This window comes from Brassica napus, chromosome A2 (assembly GCF_020379485.1).
Source record: "Brassica napus cultivar Da-Ae chromosome A2, Da-Ae, whole genome shotgun sequence".
Classification (NCBI taxonomy): domain Eukaryota; kingdom Viridiplantae; phylum Streptophyta; class Magnoliopsida; order Brassicales; family Brassicaceae; genus Brassica; species Brassica napus.
Window position 1 is genome coordinate 23,812,710 of NC_063435.1, and position 21,467 is coordinate 23,834,176.

Consider the following 21,467-nt stretch of genomic DNA (forward strand, 5'->3'; position numbering starts at 1 on the left):
TACTTTCACGCGAAAGCATTTGGTCTGGTAGGACCGTACACTATCTGCTATGTAGACAGCTGCGAGTGCATAAAAAGGAGATATGGTCTGTTGTGGTTGATGATGTTATCAGGTTTAGCTTGCTCGAGTTTGGTGAGATCACTGGGTTAAACACAGGTCCATTGCCAACAGAAAGTTTTGAACCTGATCAATACAAAGAGTTTTGGGAGGAGTTGAAGGTGCCGCTTGGGATGGGACCCAAGTATGATGAGCTGAAGGCAGCATTAGAGTTCTGTCCTGGTTGGAGTTTTGAAAAGCGTAAGTGGTTGGGGATGTTATTTCTTCAAGCCATGGGACTGTACTGTTTGCATCACAATTCAAGGATACCCTTTCAAAGTGCAATAAGGGTATTCGACGATGAAGCCATGAGGTCGTATCCATGGGGTCGGACTGCATACGAAGTTCTTGTTGACTCTCTGAAAACACTGTCTCCAGATGGAAAGTCATACACAGTAAGCGGCATGAAGGACGTTTTATTGGTTTGGGCGTATGAGTCCATCGTCTGTTTCGGTGAGAAGTTTGGGAGAGTGGTCAACAATGAAGACGTTCCTCTTTTGCGATGGGGTGGAAGGCGTACACGTTCAAGTTTTGATACTGTCTTGTCTGACGAAATCAAAGATCATGGCGAGGTAATGTTTAACTGCTACTTATACGACTGAGTTAACAGCTACTTAATGGTTGAGTTTATTTTATATTGTTGCCGAATTAGTCTATTTGATGGCTGAGTTTATTTTATATTGTGACCGAATTAATTTATTTGATGGCTTGGTTTTGTGTTATTTGATGGCTGAGTTTATGATAAACTGGTGTTGCAGGTCCGTTTGAGGAGAATGGTTATGAAGGAGTCAATTGAAGAGATGTTTCCTGTATGGTCGGATGAACCTGACGACCCACAACTCGTTAGGTTGGTAGAAGACATACACGCAGGTAGATACGTGAAAGGTTTCTGGGAAGTACAGAGGGATGAGCAGGGGAAGGGGAATGAGAAGAAGAAGAAGAAGAAAACGAAGGGAGTTTCATCAGAAGCTGAGCCATCAACAAAGAAGCAGAAGAAAGAAGCTGCTGAAACGAGAAAGGGTTCTAGCGAGGAGGAAGCTGTATTGGACAAAGCGACTCTGACGAATCTTGTGAGTGCTCTGCAGAATATTTCAGCAAAATTTGACGCTTACGATTTTGACCGGAACCGGCCAGTGATGGACGAGAAGACCCTAGATAACGTGGTGAAAGCTGTAGTGCAGCAGAGTCTGAAAGTTTTGGGGGAAAGGAAAATTCCCGACAACGATGCTAAACTCTCCTCCGCCGGCGTAGAAAAATCTTTATCGGTGACATCATCACCTCGTAGGAGGTCGCCACCGGAAAAGTCGGACAAAAGTCCAGTGGTAGAACCGCAGGCCCAGGAGGAGAAGTCTGTAAAAACTCCAGTGACAGAACCGCGGCAGCAGAAAAAGCCTGTCAAAAGTCCAGAGCCGCCGCAGCAGAAAGAGAAGGCTGTCAAAAGTCCGGTGCCGCCGCAGCGGAAGGAGAAGGCTGTCAAAAGTCCGGTGCCGGCGCAGCAGAAACAGCAGAAGTCAGTCAAAAGTCCAGCGTTAGCTGAGACCCCTGCAAAGAAGAATTCGGAGCTTGAGAAGGATACAGTGGTGAGAAGGATTTTGGGTGATGATTTTAATGAAATTGATTTCATCAGTGTTTCTCCTGCAAAGATTACTAAGGATGCTAAGGATGGTAAGGATGCCAACGTTCCAGCCTATGGACGCGGCTTACGGGGCAAGGCCAAGCGTACTGTTACTGTAAAGGATGAGGCTATCGAGGATAAGAAAAAAGCACAGCGGGCAGAGGCTGCGTTGAAGAGGAAGGAGAAGCAAGAGGCTAAGAAAAAAGAGAACGAGGAGAAGAAACAGAAGAGAAAAGCGGCTGAGTTACAAAAGAAACAAGAGGCTGGGTTACAGAAGAAAAAGAAGGAAGACGAGGCTGAGTTACCGAAAAAAAAGAAGGAAAAAGAGGCTGAGTTACCGAAGAAGAAGAAAGAAGAAGAGGCTGAGTTACAGCGGTCTGAGGAATGTGTTGTGACCAACGACGAAGTTCTTGCGGAAGATAACGCATTGGCGGCGGAGTCTGATGTCGAGCCAGCTGAATTGATTAGATCTTCCGTGATAAAGGAACTTCGGGAGAAATCAGTTAAGTTATCTCCACAAGGGTTTTCATTGACGAACCTTGATTCAGCACCAGATTTTCCGTACATTGGAGACAATGGACAGACGACTTGCATGAGGAAGAACATTACGCCTTCATCAGTAATATACGACCCTTGCGCACCTGTTGATCCGGCGCGACTGGAAAAACTGAAGCAACACATTAAGGCAATTCCACCCAAACCACCAGCACCTAAAGATAAACCAGAAGAACCCTCAGCTGATCATGAGAGTGACTTCTACAGCATACTCATGCATGAAAGACCGTGGCCTGACAAAGAATATGGATGGGTGTTTGATAATGTAAGTCTTTATTAAGGCTGACTTATATATTCTATAAAGGCTGACTTATATATTTAATTCATTATATTACGGCTGACTTATTATTTTTCTTTGTCTAGCATATCGCTGCGTATATGAACGTCCTCATACAAAGGTCCATGCGAGATCCCACTCCATTCTGGTCCAAGCGGATTGGTTTCATAGACCCTTGGTTGTTAAGTTCTTGGGCTTCCCTCGATTACAGGCAGTTCAGGATGAAACCTGCTTCGTTCAAGTTCAAAGACAGTGGTTATGAAGCGTTGGTAAACGGGAGATTCCCCGAAGAATTTACAACAAACTTGAAGTGGTATGCAGATGTGGATCACGTGTACGGATGTCTTCAAACCGGCGGTAATCACTGGGTGGCGTTTCACGTGGATCTGATCAAGGAGAAGATAGATTGCTACGATCCAATCTATGGAGAGTCAACACCCGAAAGTGAGCAAAAAATGCTAAATGCTTTTAGACCTCTACTGGAGATGCTTCCCTGGATGTTGAATGAGCTTATTCCTGCCGATCTCCGAAAGCATTCTAGGAAGAGGTTCGCATTCAGACGGAGGAGCAAAAGATACATTCCACAAAACAACATGTCAGGTGATTGTGGGGTTTATTCGTTGAAGTTTGTGGAGTGTCTAGCGCTTGGTGTAACTTTTGATGGCATAAACGATAGTAATATTCAAGGGTTACGGGTGAAGATGGCAGCAGATATCCTCGAGGAAGGAGGAAATGTTGGAATGAACAATTTGTTTTCATAATGAAACTGTGTTTGTTTGTGAACCTGTGTTTGTTGTTATGTTAACTATTTGACTTTGGATAACTGCTGTAATAACTCAGTCGTATCGATTAGTAATACTCAGCCAGTACTCATTGATAACTCAGTCATACCTCAAACATACCCTAGAATCAAAATAATTAATAATTTTTCATTCGAATGTTATATATAAAGTCCAATTATCAAAATAATTAATAATAACTCAATGTGTGAGCATGATCTTTGTTGACTATACGAGTTTGGAATCGATTATAATCTTGAGGTATATGTTGTCTCTTACGAGTACCTAAAACTCTAGGCAGTGATATGAGGTGTGAGCATGATTCAAAACACGTAAACTGTTATTGTGTTATTTATTATGAATTTGTGATATTTATCATATCTTGTGGTTCGTACATCATAAATCATAACCCTAAACAATCTTATTCGGAACCCAAACCCTAAATAACTAAACCCTATACCCTAAACGGCAAACAACAAATCAGCCGTAAAGGTCTTAATAACTCAGCCTGTTAGTGTAAGTTAATATTTACATATGGCGCGAAAATTTTAGATATTTTATCTCGCGACCTTTAATGTTCTATACTTCCCCTATATATAGCCCCCTTCTCTTGCACCTTCTCGCCTTATCTCACTAGAAAACCTAAACAATATCTCTATATCGCCTTACAAAGTTATGATTGTTCCTGGTTATTCAGAAAGGTTAGAGAACAGAGTCAATGAGATACTAAACTCTGAAAATCGTGAAAACCTTCCCGTTCTATACCCTGGCCCGGGTGTCTTGCTTGACAGCGTAATCTGGTTTAAATTTCTAAGCGATCTCTCCCTGGCCATCCCGTCGATTTTAGCAGAAGGATGGGTTCATGATTGGCCGACATGGCGCGCCATTCCCGATCATTTTAAGGAACGCTGGTTTCTTCAACTCGCTGTAAGGACAACATCTTTGAATTGTTTTTGATATTAGACATAATAACAGCACTTACATTTGGAAATTGGTTTTTTGTTGTAGCGCAAACGCACGTGGGCACGAAGATATAATTTTCAAGTTTGGACAAATTTTAATCTGGTGGCCAGAACGGTGTTTCGTTGTCAGATGCGCCTCTTGAAGAGGAGGTGGGCACATGGGGGTGAGAAGCCTGCGTGGATGCTAACTAGAGTTTGGCGTGATCTTGTCCACATGTTTGAAGAATTTGGTCCTGATAATTTTGGTTTTAGTAATTGATTTGTTGTTTTTGTTTGTATTCAGCCGTCAAGTTTTTGTAAAGTTGTTTAACTCAGCCGTTAAGTTTCTATAAAGTTGTTTAACTCAGCCATTAAGTTTCTATTAAGTTGTTTAACTCAGCCGTTTAGTTTCTATAAAGTTGTTTAACTCAGCCGTTAAGGTTTTATAAAGTTGTTTAACTCAGCCGGAATTGTTTGCGTCAAACGTCAGTGTTTCAGTTAAGTAACTCAGCCGTAATACGAATTAAGATACTAATAACTCAGCCTTATATTGTAAAAATACAAAGCCAAAGTTAACGCTATTTTCCATGTATTATTATGGCCGCCATTACTTAATCGAGACCAGTATTAGAGTCCTTTATTCTCTTATTATTATACGTGCGAGAAATTCCATCGTCATTGAGAATATCGAGACTCATTATTATGGCCGTCATTACATTATCGAGACTACTATTATTAGAGACCTTTATTCTCTTATTATTATGTGCATGAGAAATTTCGTTTGCATTTGCATTGAGAATATCGAGACTCATTATTATACGGCTGGCACGCATGTATCGGATTATTTACATAATCGAGGTATTGTTATTTTTAATGTAACTCAGTCAATACATCTACGTTAACTCAGCCAAAATATAGACGCTAACACAGCCGTAATACGAATTCAACTTAAGTGTTTGATAAAATAATAAAGAACCTTTCGTATTTCTTGATTTGATTGAGTATTCGTCATAATTAAAGTGCATCACGTGTGTGGAAAAATACGGCTCAAACCTAATATCGAGGCATTTAATAGTTTATTAATTTAAATTATTCCTCTTTATTTGAATTTTAAAAAAAAATGATTTTATATTACTACCACTATTGTTTTAACTTTGTCTTTCACACCAATTTCTCTTTCATTCAAAGAAAATGTCTTCTTCATCATCTGTGTCTGGTAACACTTACTTTCACCGCCGGCATGTGGAAAGAGGAACGCCGAAACAGTGTTGGTGTGGTGAACCCGCTGAATTATGTACATCTGCATCACGGGCTAATCCAGGAAGACTGTACTATTGCTGTCGCAAAGGATATATTAAGGTTTGATTTTTAATTTTATTCATTATACTGTCAATGTGATACTAAGAGCTGGGCATGTTGGTGAAATCAGAGACATTTATTCAAATGGGCGGACGAGTGCTTGGTGGAAGAGGTAGAAGATATGAAATCGGTGATGAGTGACATGACCAAAGGCATATCAGATCTGAGAGTAGACGTTGGTCGGTTGGAGAAAGAACTCGGTAAAGCGGAAAAGATGAAGTGTTTGATGTTTCCAGTGGTGGTTTGTGGGTTTGGTATGGCCATATTTTGGCACTATTTCTTTGCGTAGTCATGTGTTGTAATCGTAATAATTTAATCGCAATGCAGTTTTCAGTATAGTAACTCAGCTATAACGTTAATGCAACTCAGCCAGTACGTTAATTAATTCATAATCAAACAATAACCCAGCCATAATACGAGTATTCGTCAGTCATAACGTTTTAATAACTCAGTTATAACGTTCACTGCAATTCAGCCGTTACGTTAATTAAGTCATATCAAACAATAACCCAGCCATAATATGAGTATTCGTCAGTCATAATGTTTTAATAACTCAGTTATAACGTTCACTGCAATTCAGCCGTTACGTTAATTAAGTCATATCAAACAATAACCCAGCCATTATATGAGTATTCGTCAGTCATAACGTTTTAATAACTCAGCTATAACGTTCAGTGGAAGTCAGCCGTTACGTTAATCAAGTCATAATCAAACAATAACCCAACCATAATATGAATATTAGTCAGCCATAAAAAGAGACATACATAAATTTCTGGTTCGACATACATAAGTTTAGGTTCAAAATCACTCTTCCCTTTCCGGACATACACACATTAGTGGAGTAGTTTTCCCATCTCCAACCACATTGAACACAAATAAGTCTCCTATGGCGCATCTGTTAGCACGACAGAACTTTCTCCAGCCTCTTCTGATGTAATACATGCCGTCTGCTTCGCTAAATCGCAAACTCACAGTCCATGAATTTCCCTCTTTGTTGACAAGTATTATCTCTTGGCATTGTTTGTTCAAAGCAGTACAAGTCGTAGCTCCCTCAGGAAGATACTGCAAACACAGAACGTAAAGACACAGAACAGATCAAACCATATGTTAATAACTAACTAAATACTGCAAACACAGAACAGATCAAACCATATGTTAATAACTAACTAAATACTGCAAACACAGAACGTAAAGACACTGAACAGATCAAACCATATGTTAATAACTAACTAAATATGGTCTATAACTGAAAATCGACTCACAAGTTTGTCTTCTTTTAGATTCGAAGCAGTGACCTCAGCCTGAAAACAATAGTCAAATGAGAAAGAAGGAACATCATCCGCATCGGCTTCTTCCTTGATGATGTGAGGATGTGTATACTGAATCTCACAACAGCTAGGACCAAATGGTGTGACATGAAACACCATATCTCCTTCGTGTTTGAAGATGACAATGTCACCGATTTGAAGGTCATGTGCTGTGGTGAAATCTTTCCAACCTCCGGTGAGTCTCCTGCCTTCTTGTATCACTTCCCAAGTTTGATCTGTAGCGTCCGATCTTAGTTTCCATGTTTTCCGGTTTGTCTTCCCTTCTATGTGTTGTGAGAAGAAGCCAAGTGGTATTGTCTGCAGGTCAGAAAAGCCAAAGATAAGCAAACTCTAAAATAGGAACATATACACATGAGAAATAGAGAGTGTGTGTCTACCACGCCACTGTGGAAATCGGGAAGCAGAGGCTTCAAGAAATGAGGTTTGTGCGAATTAGGCATCTGCAAACAAGAAAAGAATGGGAAGAAAACATCATCGAACCGAAGCTGAATCCACAAATCTGCAAAAGAGAGGCTTCGGTTTTACCTTCGTATCGAAATCGCCTGTCGTCGAGAGCTTTTTTTTTTTTTTTCGCGTTGGGACGAAAATGATTTCTTTTTTTTTCCTTGTGTAAAGTAAATAATGCCGGAAAATATAACTCAGCCGTAACATTGTTAATAATTAATAATGCCGAAGAATAAAACTCAGCCGTAACATAGTTAATAATTAATGATGTCGACAAAATAAAAGTTGGCCAAAAGAGTCATACATAATTTAACTCAGTGTCGAGTTATGTCCTGACACGCATGTCCGAGTAATTTACGATATCAAGGTCATTATATGTTTATTTTATTTGGACACGCGTGATCTTTATATTTAATATGATTTCCCTATTATATTTCCAATATTTACAAGTAAAAGATAAAGGAAAAACCAGAGTCGACTTCTAAAACCTAAAGTAAGTCTCTTTCGTCCAAAATCGATTTTGAATTATTTTTTGTATTTTGGCCTTGTTCGATTTTGCATTATTTTTGTGTGCTATGATGTATAAATTAGATGGATCTACAGCGTGGAATTCCAAGGACGTGCGACTGTGGAGCTGCTACCATTGTGTTAACGTCAGGTACAATAAAGAATCCGGGTAGAAGATTTTATCGATGTGGAGCAAATTCGGGTCAAAACCATGTTTTCAAATGGCTTGATGAAGCACATGATGAAGAGTTTGTAGTTGTGGCAAACAAACTCGCGACGATAGAGCAGGATTTGGCCGCTATAAAAGCAGAATTAGATGATATGAAGAAAGACATAACTGAGATCATAAAAATTATTGAATGTCTTAGGATGAAGTCTTAAATGTATTAGTTGCTACTACTACTTCTTTGTTTACTCAGATTCTGTACTCATAAGTCAGTCTATGTTTATGTAACTCGGATTTAACTCAGCCGTTGTTAATTTCTTCCGAAACAACAACTCAGCCGTAACATGTAATAATATCAGTCTTAACGTTTAGGTGAACAATCAAAAAACAGTCATATTTCTAACAATAAAAAAACAATCAAACTCAGCCATAAGATGAAAATAACTCAGCCATAAGATGAAAATAAGTCAGCCATAAGATGAAAATAACTCAGCCATAAGATGAAAATAAGTCAGCCATAAGATGAAAATAACTCAGCCATAAGAAAATAAGTCAGCCATAAAAACAGAATATATAATTTTTTTGTTCGACATACATAATGGCATAGCAAAAAACATAAAAAAGATAAGATTCTGATGCAGAGACATCTTCACCACTTACTTGTGTCCCTAAACAGGCTTATCGGTTCAAAATCACGAAAGAACAAGGAAATCTCTTTGATCCAGAAACAGCGCTCACACATGTTGTCGTCCTTAGTCACATCAATGTGCCATAGGCAGAGACATTGTCGGTCCACAACATTTGCACATTGGCAAAGGTAGAAGGACGGAACATAAGTAGAAGTGAACATGGCCTTAATTTGACGGAACTCGTCAGTATGCCACAAACCCCATCCCCATTTCGCATCTCGAACAAGTTTCCCGACCCTGTCAACAGTTGCTCTTGGAATTCTCCGAAAATACTGCGCATCACCGTAAAAGATTGCTTGAGTCATAGCGTGTGTATACACTGCACGCTCATATCCTGCATCTGCTGCACGCTTGAGGAGAGAAAGGCCATAATCTTGCTCATCGTATGAGTAGAAAAACTGTACACCCTTTACATAAATTGTGCTTGGATTGTTCTCAGCGTAGCAAGTTTTCAACAACTGAGATGGCATAATGAGACCCCAGGGAAAGGATAACACATCGAAATAATGGTATACCCTACGCATCTCTGCTAACGCCTTCATCGACCTGGACGATGCTCTGAGGCGGTAGAGATCTTGGAAGGAGTTACGGGCCACACGTTCAACCACCATTGCCTGAAGATCTTCAGGCAATTCAAGCAGAGGGAAATATTCCATTTTCTCTGAGAGGACAGTTGTGTAAAAGATAGAGAGTTGAAGATGTGTAATTGTTTGAGAAGTACCTTATTTATCTGCAGTTAACGGTTGTAGTTTCGTATCGCGGCGTTTCTTATTTCTTATTTTGAGCGGGAATTTAATCCATAACTCAGCCGTGTATTACAATAACTCAGCCTTAGTTGACTTCGCGACGTTTCGTGTTTCTAGCGGGGAAGTTTTTTTCAACTGCGTTTGAATAAAAGAGCTGACATTAGAAATCACGACAATTATTAGGCGTGTGAGTAACATTATCTCAGCCAATGAAGATTAATTTCTCTTAATTTAATTCGCTACTTTCGTATTCCACTTTATAATCAATAATTACGTAGGGGCTATTACGTAACGTAGGGCAATTAAGTACGGACATTTCGTTTTTCGATGTCTGTGTCTCTCTTGAGTAATGGGAAGCGGGCAAATCAATGAAAATAAAAACCCAACCACAATACAAAAAAACCCAGCCGTATTACAACACAAAACCCAGCCGTATTACAAATAATAAACCAGCCGTTGTGCAAATCAATGAAAATAAAACCCAGCCGTATTACAACACAAAACCCAGCCGTATTACAACACAAAACCCAGCCGTATTTCAAAACAACATGAAAAGCAATTGCTTATATCGGACAAGTTCTCGCATTATGTCCACTTTGACTGCAACGAGAACATATGTGCTCTTTCCTAGGACGTTTGTTTGCAAGTGCAACTTCTAAAGCAGATTTCATCCTATTTTTTTTAGGTCTTCCCGGTTGTTGACGAATAAACGGTGGAAAGCACTGTACGTTAGCCACGTTATCTGGAACAGGTAGCGCTGAGTCAACCGGCATGACCGATTCAGCGTATGCGCTAGCTAAATAAGTGCTTTTATAGTAAGGACTGCACAGTGATATACGAGAAACATTTCTTTCCTCTGCAGCTGCGATTGCGTGTACACATGGTATTTTCTCGACATCGAAACGCCGACATGTGCACTTTCGCTCAACCAAATTAACAACATTCAAAGACTCGCCAGCAGCGCCATATTTAACTTCAGTGTGATGGTCATCAATCCTTTGAACCGTCCAATCCCGGGAGGCACTTACACGTCCCTATTAACAAAACCCAATATTCGTGAAACGGCTTACTTATTATTTATAAAGCTGGCTTATGCAATATAACGACTGACTTATTAGATTTAAAGACTGACTTATTTTACTGTTACGACTGACTTACTTGTAATAGTTTCTCCACACCGCGCGTGAGTGTGGTTGACTGCGATCTGGCATCCACTCTTCGTTCAGCAAACCATCTGGTCATCATAACCCGTATCGATTCCAATATTCGAACAATGTTAAGACCTCTAGCATGCGATAATGCTCTGTTCATTGATTCCGCTATGTTCGTAGTCATCAAATTGTACCTCTCGCCCGGGAAATAAACACGTGTCCACAGTCTGACATCAGCTCTTTCGAGGTAGCCGTGGAGATCAGGATTAAGTGCTTCAATCTCCTCGAAAATCATATCAAAGTCAGACATTCTAAAACATCTCGCCGCTTTCTTCACCAGCCGAAATACATCTTTTCCTTTGTACCGTCCCAATATGTTTTTATACAAATGATAGGTGCATATTCCACGAGCAGCTAACGGATACACATTTGTAATTGCTTTCCCTATCGAGTTATGCCTATCTGATATTATCGCAAGACCCTCCTGGTCAGGAATCAACACTTTTAGTTGCGTAAAAAACCAATTCCACGAATCATCATTTTCAGTGTCAACCACTGCGAAGGCTATTGGAAAAATCTGAAAGTTACCATCCTGAGCTAGTGCTGTGAGTAGCGTCCCTTTATATTTACCATTAAGAAACGTACCGTCGACGACAACAACTTTGCGCATGAAAGGAAACCCATTAACGCTCGCACCAAACGCAAGAAACACATACATGAATCTTCCAAGCTCATCGATTTGAAGACGCGTAACTGTATTCGGATTTGCCCTTCTTATCATGTATAAGTAAGAAGGCAAGAGTTCAAAACCACACTCAGGTGTGCCCTCATCGATTTCCCTTGCACATTTAAGCGTCCGGTGTGATTTCCAATATTCCATCTGCTCACATGAAAAAACAATTTACATAACTCAGCCACATCATATCATTAAGACGGTCACAACGTAAACATAACTCAACCATAGTTTTGTAACTCAGCCATTTCTAACATAAAATAACCCAGCCTATACTCTACCATAACTCAGCCGTTTTAACATAATTACCTTTACACCAAACTGCTTAGTGATAGCTATTCCGACACTCTCAGGGCGAACGGCCGGACCAACGTCGCCGAGAAAGTTCTTGTACAACTCTCCTAAAATATCCGGTGTTGCATTTCGAGATCGATTAGAACGCTCAGTTACAGAACATGCATGATCCGAGTCGTAAATACGAATATAAAACTGCGGGGACAATCCTTCGGTAGATGCACGAACTCTCCATGTACATCCATCAACCCAACACTTAACAACGTATGTTGTCAGGTTTGATATTTCTACATCAAAATCAAATTGATGCCTCACTGTAAAAAGTTTCAGTCGTCTCTTCAAATGCTTTTTAGTCAAGTATCGTTGTCCTACCGCAAGGTCTAACGACGACATCTCCAACTTCAAAACCTCCAGATTCCCTTTAGATTCGCTCATCAAGAAGTTCTGATATCTCTTCTTGGAAGGTAGCGTTGGTGAATCTTCGTCTTCTTCGATAGGAGACTCACCGTATGTGCTGAAGTTATCATCTTCAGATGACGCACCGTCCGAGTCATCGAACATATCAAATCGACTTTCAAATTCATCATCTTCTTCGTTTTCTTTGCCTATTTCATCTTCTCCGGCTACGTCGTGTATTTCAACGTTACTAAAGCAGTCATTCTCAATTTCATCTTGTTCATCCTCCAAACTGCAACCATCGTAACTCCCATTCTCTATAGACTCAACTTCTAAAGCTTCTTCTTCTAAAGCTTCTTCTTCTGAAGCGTCTTCTTCTGAAGCGTCTTCTTCTGAAGCTTCTTCTTCTGAAGCTTCTTCTTCTGAAGCTTCTTCTTCTGAAGCTTCTACGTCTGAGCTGTCATCCTTTTTCTCTGTAATCTCCACACAGAGACGTAGTTGTTCGCTTTTCTTTAAGCTTAGAAAACATTGCAATTGTCGAGTGTTGGACACGTAAACTGGTGGAGTGTTGTGCGCCATTGTTTTCAATGTTTTATTCGAAAACATGTAGCTAAGCAGAATATGAACCTTCAAATCATTCAAACCGTAATCGTCGATGACAGACTTTGTGAAATCTTCAAGTTTAGTTTTCTCACCTAAATGAAGAACTCTACACCCTCTACTGTCGACGTTGAATACATATCGTTTTTTCATAATCCATTTACCGGAAACAATAATAACGGGATCCATTACCATATGAGAAAGATGAAGAGGATAGATAACTGAGATGATGAAGAAGAAAAGAAAGGCTGTGTAATCATTCAAAAATAAGATGAAGAAGACAACTGAAAGGTCTCGTAACTCAGTTGTAAATTGGGCGACCGTTAGTGATGACATGTCAAATCCGAGTTGATGACATGGCAGATGACATGGAACATCGGTTAATCAGCCGACAAACAAATCAGTAACTCAGCCAAAATAAGTCAGCCATCATTTTTACACTTTGTCAGCCGATACATGGAAACATTCTAGTAATTAATCTTTTGACAGTAAGTCAGCCGCAATAAGGATGAACAACCATATGTCAGCCGTATCGTTACGTAAATCAGCCATCAAACGAGAACATTCTAGTAATTAATCTTTCGCTCATACGTCAGCCGCAAAGCAGCTGAGTTTACTGTTTATCCATGCTTTAACGGCTGACTAATACAAACCCAGTCGTAACAGCATCCCATAACTCAGCCGTGGCTTCAATAACCCAGCCCATCCATGTTCCTTTACTCAGCTGAAAAAAAGTTTCTCAGCCGTTTCTTAACCACGACTCAGCCAAATTTTCCAGAAATCAAACCGCCAATGTATAAGTCAGCCGTCATTTGTATCATTAAGTCAGCCGTGGTCACATAACTCAGCCGGATTTCTGTAAATCAGTTGTATCGGCAAGCTGACTTATAGTTTTAAGTCAGCCACTTTCACTTAAGTCAGTCGTATGTATTAAGTCAGCCGTAACGTAAAGATAAATCGGCCGTAACTACAAATCTATCGCTTAACAGCTGACTTAATGAAAATACGGACGCGAATTCCTCCGTGGCGCCGGTTTTTTGCCTACGTGGCAGCGAAAAGTAATGGCATTCTCGTAAATACGTTTTTTCTCATAACGTAAAAAAAGAGTACGCTTGGTATCGAAAATATTCTAGTAATAAAAAAAGATCTGTATCATTCTAGTCAATACACCTAAAATATGTAACATTCTAGTAAACTTCCCATATTTTTATTTGAAACAACAAATCAAATGTTAAAGTCGTAGCAACTTTTTTATTAAATTACTAGTTTGTATGGAATAAGTATAACTAACGTGTTATATCACATGTGAATCCAGAAGAAAAAAATTGACACAAACCACAACATATGTTGTGTTGCACAACTTGTGTAATCTCTCAAACAAACGTCCATTTTGTAAATCCTATCAATAATGTGTTGATGATTATCTTCTCACTTTTTGACAAATGTAGATGATTCTTTTGATTCTTCTTTTCCATAAGAATCAACGAGTAGAAAGCAACATTCGTTGTCAAGAACAACTTAATAGCCGACATCTGCAACGCATAAGAGAATATTTAGATCCATTATTCTAGTAACAAATCAGCAGAGGAAGATGGTGAGAATTAAAAAACTTACCCTTTTCTCCTTGGTAGCGTAAATGAAGAACATGGCGATGTAGATAGTTTCCACGACGCAGCCGAAGGAGTTTATGGTAATTAGGAGAAAAGCGTGTTGTTTAGTCAATGTGTAATAGAGTCATATCATGCTGCTAAATAATGACACTTGATACGGTAGAGACTGGAAACTTTCGGTCGTTTTGTTTTTGTATATTTTTTTTTTGTCATCAACTTATACACTCATACAGCTAAATAGTGACACTTGGTACTGTAGAAACTGGAAACTTTTGTTTATCGGTAAGTCTTAAAACTATAATTATAATACATGAAAATATGTTCTCTCTTATCGTGCTTTCCATCATAAATCTTTTGTAATAAATTGTGTTCTCACTCTTTGATTTTAGTGTTCAGATTTTACTTTGTTCACGAAGCAGAACATAATTTGTGTACAAAATACAAATACAGTAAGGCTGACAAGTAAATCAACTCGAGCCAACTCGAACCATAAACGAATTGTCCAGACTGAAACTGAATCGAAAGCCCTTCTGCACGCATAGAAACAAAACAGTGTTCACAATCTGGAAGATGCTATGAACATTTTCATGTCATAAAGTTGACTACAAAGAAAAAAGGAAAAACTAGTAATGATACCTCATGAGTCCATGCTCAAGATTCTCTCAGCAAGCAGTAAATCATCAGGTGTTGTAACCTTCAAAAGAAAAATACAATGTTACCAACCAAGAGATGTAAAAAAGGCTGAAGTTAATGTTATATTTACCTTGATGTTTGTGTAAGATCCTTGAGTGACATAAACAGGATGCTTGAGGTATTCAACAATCGAAACATCATCTGTTACCTCTAGACCTTCTCTGTTTCAGACATGTACACAAAACAACAATCAGTCTTGTTTGATTTTTTTAATCACCATCTCATTATTTTTAAGGTTCACAAACCTTTTCACAAGCTCGAATCCTCTCTTCAACAGCTCTGGTTTGATCACCTATAAAGAGAAAGCATACACTGAGGTTGTTCGAAACCATAAATCTAACAAAACATCTCATCTCAAGTGAACCATGAAAATGATTTAAAAAAAAAAAAAACCTGTGGTGTCTGCATTTCCCAAAGGGTTTTCCTGTCGAGAGTCTTCACCACGAGTGAATCTGAATTGACCTGCATATAGCAATGAAACAAGTCTATTACAGAGAAAAAAAACAGATGATATGACCACTAACTTTACGTTTTTGCCAAATAAAACTGAAGAATGTGTACCTCTTTGATTGTAGCTTTAGCTGGAACACCAAGCACGGCTGCTCCAACTGCCCAACCATCTTTAAGCACCTTAAAGAAACATAACCATGACAAGAAGTTTTGTTTAATTCCCCCTAATCATTGCTACTTCACATAAGACAATTGGTAACTACAAAGTATACCTTCTCGACATCTTCAGTGTCCACCAACGGTCTTGCTGAGTCGTGGATGCAAACAAGCTCAGCGTTCACATCTATTTCCTGTGAAAATTAAATAGCTTCACATGAACTAGAGGAATGAACACAGTATTTAGAATAGTTTATTCTGCTCTCAAGAAAGAAAGAGTTATAAACCTGAAGTCCACTGTGAACAGAATCTTGCCTTTCTTTACCAGGAAGAGCGAATTTAAGGTCAACATCAATTGAGTCTTCATATTCTATAAGAAGACCACAACCAAATGATCAGATAAAATCTCTCAACCAGAAGTTAATAACTAGTAAAAGAGAGAGAGACTAAACCTTCAAAAATATCTCGGAAAAATGGATCACAAACAACTACAATCTCCTTCACTTCAGACATACGTGAAAAGGTGAAAAAGCTGCAAACAATAAGGCATTAAAATTTCAACAATTACAAAGCTAAAAAGTTAGATACCTTTGACATAGATTCAGTAAGATAACTAGTTTGAAGTAAAGTTTTGATACCTGTACAAAGCAATAGGCTGACCAAGGAGTGGTATATACTGTTTCGGAATGGTCATCTAATTCACATTGACAGATACAAAAAAAAAACGCAGATTAACAACAGCTCAAGCTTGAAGAAACTCAACAGAAACAAACAATCAAAGTTTGAAATCTAGCCTACTTTCATTCTCTTCCCTTGACCTCCAGCTAAGAGAATCACTGAGACACTCTTCTCCTTCACAACTGCATTGCTCTGATGAATAACAAAAGGAAATAAACTCAAATCAAACTACAGAAAACAGCTTCAAAACTGAGTTGATTCCAAGTTTGAAACTTACATTATCAGACTCAGACGATGAAGAACATCTGACTGAATGTATTAAAGCATCTCTTCTGTAGCTTCTACTACTGACCCTTTTCGAAAAATCAAGTCTTTGAACTGAAACAACATTCGAAACAATCATATTCTGTTTGGTCTGAGAACAAAACAAAAGCGTATAAGAGAAACTTGCCTGAGGGACGACAGCTGAAGCCCAGACAGAGTGACGTCGACTTGACTGAAAGATTCGGAAAAAAATAAGAGGAAGAGAACGAAAATGTCGGAGAACTAAGGAAGCCAAGAGTCGCTTGAAGCATCGCCATTAACTCGCCGGGGATGAAATTAACGAGTGAGAGAGAAAGAGATTGATCCCTCCGTTCACCGGAGAAATTTTATATATATAGAGCCAGCTCAAAAGGCCCAGTAGCTTAATGGGCTTTAAATGAGGCCCATTAATTCAATTCATACAAAACAGCTTATCATAAGGGCCCAGCTAAGTAGGCCCATTTATGAGGCTAATGGGCTTATGATAAAGTCAAAACAACAACAGAGGCTAAAAGTAGGTGGCGGAGATCGATCGAGGAAGAAGAAGAAGGGTGAAAATGGCGAAACCGTTGGGAACTACGGGAGAGTTTTTCAGGAGAAGGGATGAGTGGAGGAAGCACCCGATGCTTTCGAATCAGATGAGACACGCGCTCCCTGGTCTCGGGATCGGTGTTGGAGCCTTCTGCGTTTACCTCGTCGGTGAGCAGATCTATAGCAAACTCATGGCTCCTTCTTCTCAATCATCTCACCAGAAACAACCAGCTCCGTCTCACTGAGCGGTAAGGTCGTGCTCAAAGTTTGATCCTTTCTAATCGAGATATGTATGACTTCTCTGTTAAGAATGTTGAACTAAGTATAGGGTTAAAGAGGATTACATGTTTTTGTTCAGTTTCAGTAGTGATTATCTTTATGAAAAAGTCTGAAAGTTAATATCTTTTATTGTGCAATTGCTATTTGGGATTGGTCTGAGAGATGGATGGATCCGTTTCTTGGAGATTGTAGTGTGTAATAAACAAAGCTGAGTAAACGCTTTCATACATCATCAAGTGGTTATAGGAATAATAATGTAGTGTATGGCTCTTATAATCCTTAACTTAATATTGGAATTAAATCGATCAGCTAACTTGTCCAAAGTTTCAGTACCTTCTTTAAGTGATTTTCTTATTTAAAAACTCAAACTCAACAGTTGACTGCTCTAAAACAGTTATGTTAGCAGTTGTTGATTTGCTAATGATCAGGAGATAGATTTATTCTTTTGAAGCATTTATCTATTTCATGACTTTAGTTTCTGCGTGTATAATCAAATCTGAACAACCTTTCAGAACTCAGATCAATACATATAGCTAAGTATCTGTGTTAATTGTTGAATGTAGTTTTTTTTTTTTCAGTGTCTGCGTTTGTCTTTTGAGCCATTCACATGTCACTTCGCTTTATACTAAGTGGCATCTGATCTCATTTTCTTCTGTAATGACATTTTGTGTTTGGCTCTGAATCTTTTTGATTAAAAAGGATTGTAAACTAAAAGGAGATTTGCTCATCTTGTTGCAGATTGTTTCGATCATGATGAAACCGCAGCAGATAAAGAGCTGAGGGATTCAGAAGTGTGCCTTTTTTTCTTGGTTTATCTCAATAAGATGTTGATGAAAGACAAAACTTGTATGACATTCTGCAATGTGGTCTTGTTATGTGTTGTCGTTTCGATTAATAAGAGTTCTAAATGAAATTGAAGAATAAAGAATGACTCTTACAAAAAATACAAGCATTCAACGTTCTCTCTCCTCTAACGCATTTCTCTCTCGACCTCACCTTCTAAAACTCGTGAATCTTACCCTCCGGCGTACGGCCGGCGCGTCCGCGCGAGTGCTGGAGCCGGAGGGTCTCTTTCATCCCTTTCCTCATTTTTCTCTTTGCTCTCAACCCCTTCTATCCTCCTTTGCTCGATATGCTCGTAGTTCTAGATTAGGGCTCACAGAATCCGGCGGAGGCTTCAGTCGCGAGTAGCTGATTCATGGTGGAGGTGGCTCTTTCTCCGGACCTGCAGCGAGGGTTCAGTGAGGTGGAGAGATTGAGAGTCGGTTTTGGGTTCATGGAGCGCTCCGTCTTTCCCCCTTTAGGATCGCTCCGGTCGTCGTCGTCGTGGAGTGGAGGCGATGGGTCTCGGCACGGCCAGGTTTGTTGGTGGTAATCTGCCGCAGATCTTGTGTTTCGTGCTTGTTCGGTGAGGGTGGTGGTTACTTAGGGTTTCTTCGGGTCGGAGTGATTCCGGTGGCCACTCGCTGTTATCAAGAGTTCTCCATTCTTTGTTTGAGATGGAGGCGAGGCTAAAGGCGGATATAATCGTGGTGAAAGTGTCTGGCTTGATGCCTTGTGCGCGTGCCTCTGGTTACGCTTCCACGGGTCGTCTATGGCCTTGAGAAGGTTGCTAGATGTACCGCATCTCTTTTAGAGCCTCCGCTTCCGGTGTCCTGCTTAGTTTTTCTCCGTGAGTTTGGCGACGGCCTCACTTAAAGAGTCAAGTCTCATGTTCTTCATCGTGGTATCAATCCTATGGCTCATGGGTTGATTTGTTAGCGTTCAAGGAACTGGTCCTTTGGTTCTCAAAGGCCAGGGATGCGTAGATGGTTTCTCGGGAGTCATTACCTTCTACGAGCCAGCATCTCGTCATAGCTCACATCCCGGCACCGTAGTGTTCTATGGTGGTGTAGCTGACTTTCTTGCAGGTTTTGGGACTGCTTTTCAGGATGTGGCGGTGTAGACAACCCGTCTTTTGTTTAGGTTTCGTTGATGGCTGAAGCGAATACTTACTCGTTCTGGGATCCGGTTCGGGCGTCGTGTGGCGCTTCGTTCATTCCGGCTTTGTTGTTCGCAAGGCTCTGGTATGTACTTGAACTCTCCCCTTCGGACGTCTAGACCTTCATTGACAGAGAAAGTTGTGAGCTTCGTGGAGATCATCGGGAACTAGCTACTCCAGAAACGTCAAGGGAACTCCCGGCATCCAATGAAACGAGGAGAACCTCACTTTCGTGAGAGTCACGTTGATGGTTGAGAACGGCTACCGATATCGAAATATTTCGAAAAACAACCTAGCGGAACGTGCCGGGTTTAGTGGGTGGGCGAAGTTAGGCTTGTAATAGTTAGATTTCGACATTTTGTTCAAAACAAGCTTGTAACTACATCTGATTTCCGATTCTTCGGACAGATTTTATATATATAAGTATTAAAAAAAAAAAAAAAAGAATAAGAATGACTCTTACACATGCAAGGACAGGTGTGTATGTTATTCAGCTAAACAAACTACGCCCCTTTTCGATCGAAAATGGAGTTGTCTATGAAAATTGGCCTAACAGGATCAGCCATCATACATTCATACTTGATTATTTGGGCCGGAGTAATATTTTTTTAAGAGTAATATTTTCAAACAGCCATTTTTAAGTTTTTATCACTAAAATGACTAAAGTATAATTTTTTATTTTGAAAATTTTAAGTGTATTTTTTTTTTAAATTTAAAATCTTATCCCAAAACTCCTGACTGGTTTAACCGCAGCGGTTGCGGTTGCGGTTGCGGGAGTTTGCGGATGCGGGTGGTTGCGGTTTCTAGCGGTTTTAAGAGATTTGTACGACTGGTTATGCGGTTAGAAATTTGTACGTTTGCGGGATACTTATGACTGGTTAACTACCAAATGCAGCAGCAGTTAAATAATAAATTAACAATATTTACATTTTATACAATTATAAAAATATCAAAAATAATAATATTATAATAAATATAAAATTTATATTTAGAAAGTTATAGTTTAAATTTTTTAAAAATATAGAAAATATTTTTATTTTAAAGTTTTATAATATTAATTAAAATTTAATTGATATATTTTAGCATTTTTATAATTTCAGTTTAATTTTTTTATTGAATTTTTTTATTTTTGTATTTATATTGTTTTGGAAAAAAAATAATTTTTTTTATCCTCCCGCAAACGTCCGCAACCGCAAACGCTAGCTGGAACCAGCTTTTGAATTTATGAGGTTCAGAGCGATTTGGAGCGATTTGGAGCGGTTTAAAGCGGTTTGAGCGATTGTTGCAAAACGCCAGCAACCGCTACCAACCGCAAAAGCTGCGTTTGCGGGTGGTAGCGGGAAAACCAGTCATACCCTAAATCATAAACCCTAAATTTTACCTCTTAACTCTAAACTCTTACCTTTAGATTAATTAACTATAGGGGTATAAGTGTATATTTACTTATTTTAATAAAACATTTAAGTTTATTTTGGTTATTTTTATTTTTAAGGTCTATATGTATGATAAAAAAAATTTAAGTTTATTTTAGGAAATTTCTCTTTTTTAAAAAAAAATAAAATTATTATTACATTTTAATTGAAAACAAATTTATTATTACTTTTTTTAACACTAGATAAGGAAAACTATTACAAAAATATATTCTATTGTTCTATTTAGGAAAATATATTAAAAAATAAATTTATTAAAACTTTTTTTAACACTAAATAACATTCCTGTTTAACAGATAATTGTATGCTAAGAAAATATAAACAAAAATAACTGTTATTTTAACATCTATATTTTGGTTTTTGATTTCTCATATTATTTTCAAAAAAATAATTGGATTTACAAGAAAATATTATCTGAGTATCTTTTAATTTCTTGAAACAACTCATTTTTTTTGTTTTCTTTTAAAAAAATCGTAAAAAAAAAAGATATTTGTATCAGAGTTTTTTAAGTCCTAACCAAAAGAAAATTGTAAGAAGTTATTTGATAGTAAATTTTAAGAGAGAATTTGATGATGAATATGATATTAAAAATTATTTAATTAAAAACAAAGTGTAAAAATAGTATTGATGAATTGTAAAAATCATAATTTAAAAATTATTTTATAGTAACTAGAAATAAT

General features: G+C 38.6%; 2 protein-coding genes across 4 annotated transcripts; one reads left to right on the forward strand and one right to left on the reverse strand.

Moving 5' to 3' along the window:
• The first annotated feature begins 992 nt into the window (after positions 1 to 992).
• Positions 993 to 18,301, forward strand: LOC125580011 (NADH dehydrogenase [ubiquinone] 1 beta subcomplex subunit 3-A). Of its 2 annotated transcripts, none has more exons than XM_048743947.1 (3): positions 993 to 1,042; positions 17,104 to 17,350; positions 18,115 to 18,301. In XM_048743947.1, the coding sequence occupies exons 1-2, from the start codon at positions 1,003 to 1,005 to the stop codon at positions 17,340 to 17,342; spliced, it is 279 nt and encodes a 92-aa protein (XP_048599904.1). In that variant the 5' UTR covers positions 993 to 1,002; the 3' UTR covers positions 17,343 to 17,350; positions 18,115 to 18,301. The 2 variants fall into 2 exon arrangements, with proteins under 2 accessions (XP_048599904.1, XP_048599901.1); XM_048743944.1 differs by having other exon boundaries at positions 999 to 1,042; positions 17,104 to 17,345.
• Positions 14,595 to 16,897, reverse strand: LOC106396261 (2-C-methyl-D-erythritol 4-phosphate cytidylyltransferase, chloroplastic). 2 transcript variants are annotated; one of them, XM_048743938.1, is made up of 13 exons: positions 16,715 to 16,897; positions 16,541 to 16,641; positions 16,384 to 16,455; positions 16,224 to 16,279; positions 16,038 to 16,117; positions 15,873 to 15,955; positions 15,702 to 15,779; positions 15,541 to 15,609; positions 15,373 to 15,441; positions 15,225 to 15,271; positions 15,050 to 15,140; positions 14,923 to 14,980; positions 14,595 to 14,813 (listed from the first exon to the last, which is right to left on the reverse strand). In XM_048743938.1, the coding sequence occupies exons 1-12, from the start codon at positions 16,842 to 16,844 to the stop codon at positions 14,924 to 14,926; spliced, it is 933 nt and encodes a 310-aa protein (XP_048599895.1). In that variant the 5' UTR covers positions 16,845 to 16,897; the 3' UTR covers positions 14,595 to 14,813; position 14,923. The 2 variants fall into 2 exon arrangements, with proteins under 2 accessions (XP_048599895.1, XP_013692059.2); XM_013836605.3 differs by having other exon boundaries at positions 14,595 to 14,816.
• Positions 18,302 to 21,467: the final 3,166 nt, after the last annotated feature.

What these genes read in the sequence shown, in the direction of transcription:
- LOC125580011 (XM_048743947.1), top strand. Translation starts at nt 1,003, where the DNA reads ATGAGCAGGGGAAGGGGAATGAGAAGAAGAAGAAGAAGAA. An exon ending in GAGAAGAAGAAGAAGAAGAA is followed by an intron (nt 1,043 to 17,103) that starts AACGAAGGGAGT and finishes AGATCGATCGAG; the next exon opens with GAAGAAGAAGAAGGGTGAAA.
- LOC106396261 (XM_048743938.1), bottom strand. Translation starts at nt 16,844, where the DNA reads ATGGCGATGCTTCAAGCGACTCTTGGCTTCCTTAGTTCTCCGACATTT. An exon ending in CTTCAGCTGTCGTCCCTCAG is followed by an intron (nt 16,642 to 16,714) that starts GCAAGTTTCTCT and finishes ATGTTGTTTCAG; the next exon opens with TTCAAAGACTTGATTTTTCG. An exon ending in CAGCCTATTGCTTTGTACAG is followed by an intron (nt 16,118 to 16,223) that starts GTATCAAAACTT and finishes TATTGTTTGCAG; the next exon opens with CTTTTTCACCTTTTCACGTA.